Below are 14,941 nucleotides of genomic sequence, written 5' to 3' on the forward strand. Positions count from 1 at the left end.
AAGAATAAAATCCACTTGTGCATATTATATAAGTTCTTTGATAAAGATTTTTTTGTTTTATTTTTATTAATTCTTCGATAAAGATTAAACACCGTTAAATGACTGTAGAAATTCGTATCTAATAGCATGGTAAAAAAAAATGGAAGATCCAGTCAAAAAAGTAGTATATGTCATGATCAAACCAACGTGCACTTTTCATTTGATGTGGTAGCTATAATAAATTAAATTTTACCTTGACTCCAACGTAACGCTCCTCACCCGTGGTTATTTTACCTTTCTTATCCTCGGATTACTCATTTGTTGTGTTCTTAATTATTGATGAAAGTGAAATTTGATGGGGGGCTGGCTGGAATTTTTTTTGTTTTGTTGATATATTGGGCTGGTCAAGGGAGGGTTTTGGTCATGCAAAAGCTGCACTGTTCACATGTTTTGCCACCTAATTCACAGCGAGTTTTGAGGATATCTAATGTATTAGTGTTGGTTAGACTAATCTATGTCCGAAACATTTATTAATCGGTTCAGTGATAATTGAAGTTGGAGTCGTTAGAGAAGATGACGGTTTGATTCTCTGCAACTACGATTGGAAATGGGTAAAACCCGAATTAGATTAAGCGATCTAGTGGTTCAAATATTGTGATGAAAAAAAATTTAGAACATTTGAAGTATAGAAAGTGAATTTTCTTATTTCAACTAGTTTTTGTATTTTTTTTACATAGGAATCAGATATTTCAAATGACTCAAGTCTGTTACTAATTGAACTAATTTATTGTTGATTGCAATAATTAATATTACGTTTTTCTATATTGTCCTTCAAAAATTAGGAATATTTATCGTACAACTAATGTGAATAAGTCAAATAAGTAGATTTACGTGTAAAGGAGTAAAAGTTAATTTATGGATATACCACATGCAAATCTACTTATGTGACTTGTTCATAATTTATAACATTTTGTCAAAAATGATTAGTAACTTCATAAATCACATTTTTTTAATGATTTTTTTATTTGCAATTCTTTATTTATTTATTTTTGTACAATTATTTGTAATTCTTTAACTAGTATCATTTGGACACACTACATCCATATTTGTCTAAAAAATTACGTAGCAGGTGAAATTCACAAAATTTGCATATTTTAAATTTTGATTCTGGCAATTGACAAGCTTTTGTTTGTCGTTCATTTTAACTATTATCTTATGGATAGATCTTCATTCTAGATTCTAAGTTATACGCTAACAAAATAATTAAGAAGAACTAATAAAGACATAGGAAAAGTATTATATTATATTATATTTTCACAATTCACTAGTAGTTGTTGCCACATACGCATCAATGAAATATATATTTGATATGCACACAACTACAAGTAGTGTACTAAACAAAAGCTTAACTGAATTATTTAAAAACATGACACTTTTTTTTGGCTTACATTAAAAACTTGTTGGATTGAGAAAGCTAACGAAAAGTGATGACAAATTAATATACAAAATCACACACTGCACGAAACGGCAAATAGATGATGATGGGTAGTTGAGAACAGAAAGTTAAAACTTGTGTTACAATAACATGAAAGCCCTTGTGTCTCAATCCACCACCACATGACTGTGACTCCAAATCTCATGTTCACGTGTTAGACGTTATCTTAATTTCTTTGGGATTAAATGCAATTTTAGTTTCCAATCATTACTAATTCATGATTTTTAATCTCATGTTCTAAATTTACTATTTTTAGTTCGTCAATTTTTAAAATGTCTAGTTTATTTTTTTCACACAAATGATATTTTGATAGGATAAGTACTGAGATTTTTTTTTATGTAACAAATAATATACCTATTAATTTATATCATAAAAGTGACTAAATTTGATGCAAGACACTGTCTAGGTGATTTTATTTTTAAAATTTGGTATTTAGTTCGATAACCGACTAATTTGAGGGAACAAATTCCAACGTTCATTAGTAGGGGTGTCCAATTTTGAAGCCAAAAACATTGTTTTATAGTGAACTGTTCCAACACAAAAAAAAAAAAAAAGATAACGAGATAACTTAAGATGCATGTGGGTTAGTCCAGGTAAATTTTAACTTAATAACTCATTTTTATGTCATAGTTCATATAGCACAACTTTATCCACAGCATTATTCTTGCAGTTGGGGCTACAAGCTGGGGTTGGTGTATTCGTGATCACTGTAGGTTCTAACTTAACATAATTATGAAAGGGAGGTATGGCGATAAAAGAAGCAATTTCAGAAGTAATCCAAAGAGGCCTCTCCCATGTGACGTGATTCAAAAATTGTGGTTGATGCAATTTCTTATAGTTTTGTTGGTACATCCAAATTTATTAGCACTTTAATCTCTAATATCAAGTCTTTATCACCGATATATCCTAATTTTGAGATAAAGTTTATTAAGTGACAAACAAATATAGTTACGCATATTTTAACGAGGGTGAAATATTCTTGCCCTAGTCATTGTCAGAATGATTTAATTTCTCTTTATATTGAAAACTATTTGATTAATTAATAATATAAGTTGAGTTTGTTATTGTAAAAAAGAAGTCATATAACACCTACGTATATCACTTGTTATATTCTAAAAATCGACCCAAAAGTATAGGCAAAAATTATATTTGACATTTTAAAAAGGACCAAATTTACATGGGTGTTTTTTGCTATTTATCTCACAAAAAGTTTTTTTTTTAATTTAACAAAAGTGCAGATAAAATTGTCTTTTAATAAATAAAAAAATTACTTTTTCCTGAGAGAAATAACAAAAACAGCATCTAAACATTGCAGGTAAATTGTATCCTTTTAAAATTAGGAGACCATAGTCCTAAATTTGAAAATGAAGAGGCCAAAATTAAAAATGAGACAAAATAGAGGAATAAACTTGCATTTAAACCCAATTTCTTTTGATTTAATTTAAAGAAAATGATATCTATAGCCACTAAGACTATACCATAATTTGACAATTTGGTAAAAAATAAAGAATATCCAAACGCTGAGAAATACTATAGCTCCAAATTTTGTTGCATCTTCTTTAGAACAAGAATACTATCCATCCCAAAACTATGCCCTTACAACCTTCACATGATGTTGTATTAGGATATTGTCTTTTTCACTATATAATCGCATGGCAACATAAAGGCTAGTAGAGATAATTTGTCACCTTCTATGGTGTTTTCACTTGATACAACGTGCTACCAAATATGCTTTGCAGTTTCACTGCTTCACCAAAATTTCACTCTCTTCATTGCACAGCGATTAAAAATGAGTGTAGTTTCGGTTGAGACAAACTCTATTTGAAACCGTTGGGTGGGAAATCCACAAGAAGGTTTTCTCTCCGTCATTGTGACAAAAAATAAATCTTGGTTCATGTTTATTAATTGTTATCACAATGAGTCACCATGATTTTGCAAAATTAATATAATGTATTTTGATTTTATATAGTCAAAGTAATTTTAGTTAAACATGAATCGAATGTAAAGTAGTTTATTTTGTGATACATTTACACATGCCCGATTCTAGGTTTTTTTTAAATGTTTTGGGTCAACTAAAATAACAATATCCAGCAATGAGAATTACTTTTACCGCCCTGCCGGTTACTCGCGCACCCTACGCTTTTCTTTTTTTACCCTTCCGCTACTTAAGTAGCGAACGTTATAAAAATGTGAATTTTTATAAAGGTATGGTGTTTTGATAAATTCGTAGGGCGCGCGACAGAATGTGTAGGGTGACAAAGTAAACCCGTCCGGTGATAGTTAACCAAACACTTGGAAAGTATGAAGCCTCATGGAGAGTACAAAATTAGAAATAAGAAGCCTGTTCAATCACTTCCAATTGTTGCACGCCTTTTGTATTTTGTCTCGAATCTTTCCTCAGTTTGGAGCTGACTGGTTTGAACACTTGAACTATCACGGTATCAATTCAATTAGGATTGAACAAGACTCAACTAAGACCGATTGAGTAATCTGTACATAATATAAAAAAAAAAAAAAATGCAATATCTATTGTAAGTTAACACTTCTTAATCCTATTGACAATCTCCTCAATGTTTATGAACAAATTGAGTGCTAATTTGGGCCAGTGAGCACTCAATTCAATTGGCAATAAAGAAAATAGATGAATGGGATTTACATGATCGAAATTATTTACTACTAGCGCATGATAACCTCATGAGTCTTCAAGAATACTAATGAACAAAGAAAGTAAATCCATCTATAATGTCAATTCAATACATTAATCAAATATGCTGCATAATTTATGCAGCATAAAGAAACAGCTGGAAACATCTCCAGGTTGCTATGATGGGCACAGAACTACCTCAATAATTCATCATAGGATCCTAATGCTTCAAGGATGCTTTCTACCCAGCTGTAAAGATAAAGAAGATTGTCAAAAAGGATGTATCAACAGTAAATCAAAGCAGTCTAAAGAGCCGTAAGATATCTGTATAAACTTTGCCAGTTTACTCTGAAATACTTCCAATCAATTTCAGTCATTGTCTATATTTCAAATCTTCTATCATTGCTTTTATAATTTCCAAAAATAATTCCACAAGATTCTATATTAACTGTCATAAGTTCAACTTCAACAGCATAGCAGCATGTAAAAAGCTTCTTTCAAAATGCATTATTGAAAATAAAACGCCACAACTGAGCAACCATCATGCGATAAATAATTTTCATATAGCTAATGAAGTATAATCTGAAAGTCTATGATCCTCTAGTGTAGATTTGTAAGTTATTTCAAGTTAGTAAAGTTATTGGAGTGATAATACATGTTTTTTTGAATGAAGGTAACTTATTAAAACTTGAGTAACTCTTAGGTGGTGTAAGCCTGCATTTTTCAAAAAATAAAAGACCTTGGTTAAAAATGTTGCTTGAATTATTTCAGAGGAAACCTCCTCCATGTAACCAGACACTCGGGCAGTGAACACTCTTTAGCAGAAATAACAGGTATTGAATACATTATGAAGAGAATTATCAAAAGAAAATCCCAAATAAATATTTTAAATAGCGGATTTGTGATTACCCTTCAAGGCCTGGTTGTGTTGGGTGGTACACATTTCTGAAGCCTAATCTTGTTGCCATTGCAGCAGTTGTCTCACCGATGCATGCAATAGAATTGCTCCAGTCGGAATCTGCGATTAGATTCTTCCAGGCCCTGTCACAGCAGAATACACATGAACTAAGTAAATTGTATCAGATGAAAATAACCAGCTGGTTAAATACTAAATAATATAGAACTTCCTAGAAAACGCCCAACCTATTTCTAAAGCACAAATAAGAAGATAAAGCAAGTCTTCACAGTTCTTACAACTGTGAGAGTCATTAGGACAAGGATGTTTGGTTAATGAACTTCAATAAGGATGTTTAAAACAAATTGGACTTTCATCAAGATAGTACAACATGTAACTCCTGTTACACAGTTGATGTATTACATCAAAATATAATTAACTGCAGATTTGAAATTGATATATATATATATATATATATATATATATATATATATATATATATATATATATATATATATATGAAATTTTAAAATACTAAAAGGCAAAAGGGGAGGAAGCAAAAAGGAACTCACCGAATTGAAGATGGTGAAGCTACTGTAACAACAGGGGCAGCAAGTGCTTGCTTTAGAACCATCTGGTCAACATGTTGAACTGGTACCTGACGGCTAAGTTAGAATTAGGGGCAACAGTAAATCTCTGACAGATATATAGCCATAAATAGTCTAAACTAGTTGTCCTTCCAAGTGTGAGAAATAGTTGGTTATGACTTATGACCAAAGCTAAGCTAATTTTTTCCGAAATGTCAGTGAACATAAAGCTTTTGATGAGGCTGTTATTCATGGCCAGTATTCTGAAGATGTAAACTTCTACTGCTACATAAATTTTTAAAATACAATCTAAGGGAAAAAGTTGTATGTAAAGGACACAATTTCAATCTTTTGTAACCTTATCCTCCAAACAACATAACGTGACACACTTGACAAAATATATCATGGCAGGAAAATCATTTTCAGAAACACAGCTTCCAAAAAACAATGAAACATGTTACAGGGAATGTATCATTAATTTCACTTTAAATAATTAAACTTGACTAGTTGTACAAAACACTTATCAAATATGCAGTACTTGCAAGGAAAATTTGTATTGGACCATATTCTCTTGAAAAAGAAGGGGACACCAAGACTAAACTAGTTTACCGTTGTATATGTATTCATTCTTGTAACTTCAAATCCACGACTTGAAAGTCCTTCCTCTGGTTATGTAAATATCACAAACGATTAGAATGTCACAACTTTTAAGTAATTTCTAAAAATAACTTCAAAATAGAGAATGATGTTTTTGTAAAGCAACAAGAACACTTCACATACCAATCTCATTGCTAGCCTTTGCAGACGCCGGATATAGAATGGTGGTTTTATTTCCAATTTTGGGAAGCTCTGTAGCCAAAACTTTTCCAGTTGCTGAAAATATCAAATGCTTAATAAATTACTTTCAGAAGTTGAAGTTTTAAATTAGAGTTTACTGAAAACAAGCTTCAATTATATTTACTATTATACTAATACTGAGTAACAATATGATCACTACTGATAAAATGCTAAAGACCGTTAAACAGTAGACACAAAATTCACATTTTTCGAAAGTAAAATGCATGTAGTTACACCACTGATTCTCAGAAGTAATAGAACAATCAAAGTAAAACCAAGTCCTTCTCTCACCTACCTGTATGCATATCTTGGAACTATTGTTATTGCATATATTCCTTGAATACCCGTAAAATACTAGTAAGGTTTGGGATGTTACTTTGTATTTCTTGAGTTATTCATCCATCATGGTGAAGAAGCAAAACTGGGGACATAAATGCAGGAGCCATTTAAATTCAGTCGACAGTTAACTGACAAACATGGATACCTTTTGATGGTGTGAAGGCAACATCAAGTGATTGGTTCGATGACTGCAAAGCTTCCTTGAAAATGCTAGCAGTACCTGATCCAACAACGCCTATTCTGACACGAGGCATACCAGCAGCTCTAAGGACAACAAATAAGACTAAGCTAATCATTTGTTTGAAAATTAAGTGCTCGACACAATTATATAAAGTTACACGCAAACAAAGGCATTGTAAAGAACAGAATAAAAGAAATGCTTAGATTTTGTATGTTCTTGATATCACACAGGATCTCATCTAACCAATTATAAACTGCATTAACAAATTAGACCAGAACAATTAAAAACATTTGAATATTCATCCAATTCACATTTTCATCTTTGACAACTCATGCACTATTTAGATTGTATATTGAAAGATTTGGATAAAATGTTGCATAATGAAAGATATTTCAAGCATTCTTCCTAGATGACTACATGGTACCATAATTATTAAAATGGTATAAAAATTTCATTAGTGAAAAAAAGAGAAAAGATGTCAAGTCACTGAAGAAAAATAGCAAATATTTTAGCGCAAACATCAACAGCCTGCACAAATTATAGGTAAACCTCATCATGGATAGGGTGGGTGACTTTGGAGGGGTGCATGTTTCGCTTGCACTCCACAACAACTCAAAGTTAATTTTGAAGGGGAAAATGATTTGCAAAAATTCTCAAAATCATTTGAAGGTAACTAAGGACTGCTGCTTCTGTACCTATGTACAACTTCACTTCAAAATTTGATTTTCAGAAATAATTCGTCGAAAATACATTCAAAATTTACAAAATCATTTGAAGATAACTAAAGGTTACTTCTGTACAAATGTATTACTTCACTTCAAATTTGAATTTTTGGACATAACTAGCCTAAATTACATTCTATTCAAGCAATTTTTACACAATTTACCCAAACAAGCCTAAATCCTTACCTCCATGCCTCTAGAAAGACTGAACCAGCCTCAGGAGAAGTTATGACAACCCAGTCAAAAGCATTATCTGCAAGAATCAACGGAAGAAATGAATGAGTACAAAGTGATACGGCGCTGATAATAAGCATTACATGGACAGCTTGATTCATGTCATCATGTGTATCAGAAAAATATAAAAAAAAAATGTAAATGACTTTTTAAGTTGACAAAATCATCATGGATTCATAAATGCCATATTTCTCCACACTACTTCAATATAGATATTAATCCACATAAAGGAACCAGCCTAATTTATTACATATCATACCATGAGAGAAACCATTTGTCATGGGAAATAGCTCCTCAATCCCTGATATGATATTGTGTCCTCAAGGACTTCAACTTTACATAGCATTAAGAAATGTCACCACTGCCTCTTTCTTCCCATTAAGCACACATATATTTTAATTTCAAAATTGGTCCAATAAAAAGATAATCACATCATATAATATCCGCACTGTCCTATATTAAAAAAAATGGAATGATTCCTACTTCGCAAAATAGTAAATCTTCAGAACATGGATTTTTCCAAGAGCTTACCACTTAATGCACTAGGAAGCCTGTCAAAATCTGCTCCCCGTTGGTGCTCAATGAGTGGAAGCTCCAAACAATTGATTTCATGTTTCGCCTGCACTTGACATTTGAATTACGAAAATAGTTTCAGTGTATGTAATCAGTCAAACATAATCTTACAATTGTCAGTACCATTTGAATCCCCCCTTTTCATTTTATTGACATAAGCCGATTTGCAAACCTAGCTGATCATCTCATTGCAAGTTTCCCTTCTCCCAAAGCCCTTCCTTTCCTTTCCCTCCTAACTCCCAAACAAAACCTAGATGTTTTAATTATATTTTAGGTAAAGAGGCTTCTCCTTTTCCATAAGCCTTCTAAGTAGTACATTTTTTATTGTAAGCTTTTAGACGCAAATTAAACTAATTCAAAGTTCAAACACACACACCCGGCAACTACATTTGGGAGGGGGCTGGAACCACTTGATGCCAGAACTGATCCTCGAACCAGATTAAACTGGCGGTGAAAGCGAAAAAAAAAGAGTTCAAACACACACTTGGGAGTTCATATTTGTTCCATTTACCTACCTCCATTTATTGTCCATCTACGAGAGACATCGGCACAAATGTAAGATTAGTGGAACCTAATTTAATAAGTGGACCCCACGATATGGTCTCGGTAATCTTCCATTTGTGTCTATCTCTCTCTCATAAATTGATAATAAATGGAGCAAACCCAGACTCCACAATGCCAGCCAAACCATCATATAGAAAGTGCTTTTAAATTTAGTATTTATTAATAACTAACACAGCTCAAGAATCTATAGCTGGTCAGTTATGAATTTGAAACAGGGGAATGCCAATTAAATTCAGTTCAACCAATCCCTAAATGCCTAAATCATACAATACATGATTAAACAAACCTATTGCAATCTGCATATATGATGATATGTACAAATTATGCAGCATAAAAATAATTTAGAACATGGAAATCTAACAGAATCAATGAAAATATTAGAATAACAATATTGATTTGAGACTTTAATCGAACATGTAAATGACATTGAAAAAGTGACATAGTGATAACAAGTGAAATACATATCCAAACTGCATGTAAAGAGTAATGATAACAGAATCAGAAAATAAAGCTAATTTGAGTTAGAGACACAAAAATCAAACACAATGTAATGTAATGCAATGAAATGAAATTCGGTTGAAGTGAGTACCAAAGCAGTGATAAGCTTGGAATTCTTGCCGCGTTCTCTGGTGACGACGACTTTGTGAGTGGAATTGGAAGATGAAGTTGGAGTGAAAGTGGAATCGGTTGCTGAAGAAGCGGTTGTGGGAGATGGAGAAGGAGTGATTGGTTGAGAAAGGAAGAAAAAATGTTGCCGGTGAAGTTGAAGACGAGGAGAAGGTGAAGAGTAGAGAGAGGAGACAGAAAAAAGAGCCATTGAAACGTGTTGGGTGAAGATACCTCTGTATCAATCCAGCTGTTATCACATCAGTCTAGCATTATAACACCCACAAAACGCGACAAAAAGCCATTTTCGATTAAATAATGGGTCTGTTTGTTAGAGATTTAAAAAAAATCATTTTTTTTGAAAAATATTATTTTTAAGAAAATCATTTTTTTTAGAGATTTTAAAAAAATTCTAAAGTTATTTGTCGTTGTTTACAATTATTAAAATTTATTTTTTTAAGATAGTGAGAGATGATGAATGATAAAAAAATCGATTTTGATAAAAGTTACTGAAAATAGATTTCATTTTGATAAAAAAATGATTTTTTTACTAAAATGATTTTTGAAAAAATCTGAAACAAACATAAGTAAGATAAAAAAATAGATTTTTTTTTAAATTTTTTTTTTTTTAAAAAAAAATATTTTTTTGAGAAAAATCTGAAACAAACAGGCCCAATGAGTCTCCTCAATAATCTAGTAGTAGTAACGTACTGTACTATGTAAGTGGGGAAACTTATTAACCACTTGAGCCAAATATTTTGATTTAAATGTTGAATTTTTACCTAACAAATAAAAATACAACTTTGATTAAATCTATGAATCTAAAATAAGATGTGGCATACTAAAATTATATTTTATTGTTAAATTTTTTTTTATGCAGCTCACATGGAAAAATGCTCTTAAAAATTACACTATTATACAATAAACAAATAGTTTTTTTTTATTTTTACAATGAGCTGGGAATCGAACACAAAACATGTAACGTACTATCCAAACTCCTCACCACTAGACCAAATTTAGTGGTTTAAACGAATAGTTATTTTTAAGTGATGCAATACGTCGAAGCCCGCTTAATTTCTATATTTTTTTTTTGGATACAAGTTCTATATTAATTAGATTAGATAAAAGTTATCAATGCGATAATCAAGTCACGAGATTTTCTCATCTCATTTAAAAAATTAGTCTTTTGGATTGAGCTCTTGTTATGGTTTTTGTTTGTGTTTTTTTTTGAAAAATTGTGATGGTCTTAGTTCTAACAAATGATTTTATTAAACTACATTATCTATAGGCTATATTAATGTGCTTCATTAAACTAATAAAATGAATAAAATCAACAAAAAGGAAATGGCTACTACCACCGTATCAATGTTGCTGTTAGACGATAAATTCTCTCCTCATGTTCCTTTTTCACTTCTTGGATTTCCGTTTTTGCCCTTGTGTAAAAAATTTGATTCCTGTTTATCGATTTTTTTCTGCTTTGAAAAAAAAATTCGGGTTCTGTTTACCAATTTTTTCTTGAATTCGCACTAACAAAAAATTTGGGAGGTTAAAATGAATCATGGAGGGTTAGAAGATAATTTATCCTATTAGACATCGATCTTAGATGGTGTTTGGACTGGGCCTTCAGCCCAACAACCGAAGAATTTCCCTTCATCGACAGTCGAATATGGCCCAAGCATGACAACCCAAGGACGTCGGCTCTGCCCAACAGTCTCAGTATCAGTATCCTACCATATTGTAACGTCCGACACGGAATGATGACGGGGGCTATATATATATATATAAACACTCCTCTCATGGATATGAGTTAGGTACACTATTTTTACTATACTAAATTATTTACTTCACACTTTACTTACTTGAACGTATCGAAACACCTGCAGGTACAAAACTCCCTTCCACTTATCGGATTTGAAGAAGATCACCACCTGACTAACTAAAAAAATTTATATCAAAAATATTATTTTTGATATTTTAAAAATATTAGCCACACAAATTTCAAAATAATTTTCTTATATTGAGTATTAATTAACATTTTCTTTGGCAAACAACAGTGGGCAATTAAAAAAAATACTAGTGGGCAATCAACGGCACCGTCTGTTTTGCTGGTAATGATGACTAATGGTGGTGATTTGCGTCCCAGTTCCCCAACATAATAACAACACTACCATAGTGCAATGCTGCTGTTCGACTATTTGTTTATCGGTCATGCTAACCAGTGTCCCCGGGGCACTAGTTAAGAAACTAAAAAGGGAAAGAAAAGAAAAAAATTGTATTGAAAAAACAAAAATTTAAACTTTTAAGATGTTGACTTCACAAGTTTCAAGATAATATTACTATCTTTAGTTACCTTAACCAGTGCCCCGGGGGCACCGGTTAGCATTTTCCTTTGTTTATTTAATTTTGCTCCTTCACAATTTATAGTTCAATTTTTTCCGTTAAAATATATAAAATTAGAAATTTATATTTAAAAGAGTTTAATACTATTTAGAAGATATAATGCACAAATTTTAAAAAACATTGCTATATTTATATTATTTTTAACATGTGCGTAAATATGTTAACATTTGTTTTTTCTATTAACATCTTAGTGATTCAAAGTTCAGTCATAAAATAAGTAAAATCTGATTAAGAATTGTTCGACTAAAAATTGAACATAAATTCTGCCAAACAATTAATCATTTATGGATTCTATCGAGTATACATGAACAAAGTAACAAATTATACTACATAGATCATAGATGGCTTCTATTGTGAATCACCATCATAAGTGATCATTGTAGTCTGTAGATCATAATTTAGATTTACAATGGTTCAATTAATATATTATATTGTTTTTATTTCTTGGTATTTAATTAATCTGTTCTTTGCATAGATGTAACATACCAAAAGACCAAAAATTAAACATATACTAGTATAGGCCTGCTCTCGAAGCATAATAAAAAAATGTTGCTTAAAGTGGAAAGAACCACTGTTTTCCTTAAGATAGCAACATTCTCAGATTCTATATAATATTATATTTCCATAATAATGCCCTTAAAGTGTATAAATAGTAGTATGTAGCTCATTGTCTAAGATTGCTGATTTGCTTCCCTCACAGGAAAATCTCACGAAATGGTAAGTAACAATAGTTGTATATTGCACTCGCACGGTTGGTTCAGACCATCCACAGAATATACAATACAAGTTCCACATGTGAGCTAAACATTGTTTCTCTATTTCTTTTTGACTAAAGGATTGTCTCTATGGGGATTGGAGACAATTGAAAGATGAACCTTTTTGGTTCATTCATCACTCATTTTTCTAATCTAATGATTAATGATCTTAGCTAATGATCAGAGTAGGTTGATGGCTAGCAACATGTCCGTAGTTGAGCAATTCACGGAGGGAGGATTTGTACCTGCAGGGAGCTCCGACGCTTAAGTCAGTTAAGAGTGAATGAATTGAATACCTTACCTCCTATAGAGAAGGGTTTTTATAGAGCTCCCAACACTGGGCCAAAGGTCTCCATTATGAGCTGCGTTTTACCAGCCCATAATGGATCGATGACTTCCAGAACTTCTCCTTGGATGGAGGAAGAAACCGTTTGTAGTCCTCATCGTGTGGAGGAGCACGTGGGAAACATGTATCCTGCTAATGTGGACGGGTAAGGCTACGTCTTATTGGGCCGTCTTCGATGTCCTAGCAGATTGGGATTTGGGCTAGCTCTAGGTCCAGTCCAGAACAGTTAATAAATTATAAAGTGCAAAAATGAATGACTAAGATTACTATAACATGTAAATGAGAGAAAACATTGAAGAGATTCAGATTCATCTCTCAAGTTTTGATATGCATTTTTTTTTATTTGCTCCAAATTTTGCTCTCATTTCAATAATGACGGGTCTAGTTTATAGAAGACTATCCTTTGTATAATAAAATAAATTCAAAGATTAAACGAAGTAGAAGAAATTAAGCCGATAGCTCTTCCTTTCATGTAAACAACTTCAAACTTACTCCCACCGGTAAACCAAGATATTTATTGATGATGAAAATAGTTATATATATATATTGATAAGTAATGTTAGTTGTTAGCTTACAATGTTATGTTAGTTTTTTTTTTTTGGTCGGGACTTGAACCCTGGACCTTCTGCTCCTTAACCCTTAGCTCAACCAGTTGAGTTACCCATCCCACCCGAAAATAGTTATTTGTTGGTTTGAATTGGTCTATAAGAATGTATCATCTGCGGATATGGATATGGATTGCACACTAGAGATGAAATACTATCAAATTTGAATTTCTTACTCCAAATTCTTTCAACAATCCAAGTGACATTTGTTAAAAAAAATAAAAATCCAAGTGACATTGCTTTAATAAAAACCTTCCACCACCGATAAAAAAAACAAATTAGTTTCAGGATCTCCTTGATAAAAACCTCTTTGAATATCCTCTTGATCGGTTGGTAATCCATTAAATAAGACCGAAATGTTATTAGTAAAAACTCACTCTTTAATCGAATGAAATTCATATTAATGAAAAATATTTTGAAAAAGACATTCACATTGATTTTATCCTATTAGGAGACTCATCTTCTTTTTCGCTACATCAATCAATCAGGTCAACACAACAATAAAAGCACCCACATGCACTATGTCCAAATGTTCAATTTTTCTCACTTTTCGTGAGATAGTTATACATAGGCACATGGTGTCGTTTCGTTTTCTTACTTCATTCACACTTTGTGAGAGCAACACATCATCTAATTTATGCAGGTACATCTATCATCGAATTGAAAAGGAAAAAATAGATACCTCCACATAAACATGTAACATCCATACAAACACAAAGCTAATCGTGTAAACTTTTTTTAGATCATCTAATAGAGAGAGATAGAGAATGGCGGCAGTAACTATGACTCTTATTGTAACTAAATATATCGCTAATTAGCGACCCGCATAAATGAATTAACGAGATTTCAGTTATCTTTGCCTGCACCATAACCAAGGAAACATTACGTAATCAAGGCTGGCCCAAGGGTAAAGCTACCTCACTTTAGGCCTCCAACAAAAATATATTTTTTATTAAACAAAAAGGCCCTGTATACATACAAAAAAAAAGGCCTCATTGCTTTAGACCTCACTTAATTTTGAAGATTATTGGGCCGGCCTTGTACGTAATCAACAAGAGAAGAAGACTCTGTTGAGCTTAACTCTAATTCGACTTTATCTAATGACTTGAGCTATGGATTGCATGCAATTAAAATATCAGCACGGCAAAGAAGAAATGCAAAGAGGCAAGGACCTCTAAA

At 32.0% G+C, this 14,941-nt stretch overlaps 1 protein-coding gene across 1 annotated transcript; it reads right to left on the reverse strand.

Moving 5' to 3' along the window:
- Nucleotides 1-4,187: 4,187 nt before the first annotated feature.
- On the reverse strand, nucleotides 4,188-9,941 carry LOC123917375 (uroporphyrinogen-III synthase, chloroplastic). The gene is made up of 9 exons (XM_045969074.1): nucleotides 9,640-9,941; nucleotides 8,445-8,532; nucleotides 7,866-7,932; nucleotides 6,922-7,040; nucleotides 6,381-6,473; nucleotides 6,210-6,265; nucleotides 5,586-5,671; nucleotides 5,028-5,159; nucleotides 4,188-4,367 (listed from the first exon to the last, which is right to left on the reverse strand). Exons 1-9 carry the CDS (start codon nucleotides 9,865-9,867, stop codon nucleotides 4,313-4,315), a joined length of 924 nt encoding a protein of 307 aa, XP_045825030.1. The 5' UTR covers nucleotides 9,868-9,941; the 3' UTR covers nucleotides 4,188-4,312.
- Nucleotides 9,942-14,941: the final 5,000 nt, after the last annotated feature.

The sequence above is a fragment of the Trifolium pratense genome, linkage group LG3, assembly GCF_020283565.1.
Source record: "Trifolium pratense cultivar HEN17-A07 linkage group LG3, ARS_RC_1.1, whole genome shotgun sequence".
In the NCBI taxonomy this organism is placed as follows: Eukaryota; Viridiplantae; Streptophyta; class Magnoliopsida; order Fabales; family Fabaceae; genus Trifolium; species Trifolium pratense.

Excerpts from the sequence above, each read along its gene's own strand:
- LOC123917375 (XM_045969074.1), bottom strand. The coding sequence starts at position 9,867 with ATGGCTCTTTTTTCTGTCTCCTCTCTCTACTCTTCACCTTCTCCTCGT. Across the intron at positions 7,933-8,444 it reads GCTTCCTAGTGCATTAAGTG|ATAATGCTTTTGACTGGGTT; the intron begins GTAAGCTCTTGG and ends TGATTCTTGCAG. Across the intron at positions 7,041-7,865 it reads GTCTTTCTAGAGGCATGGAG|AGCTGCTGGTATGCCTCGTG; the intron begins GTAAGGATTTAG and ends TGTTGTCCTTAG.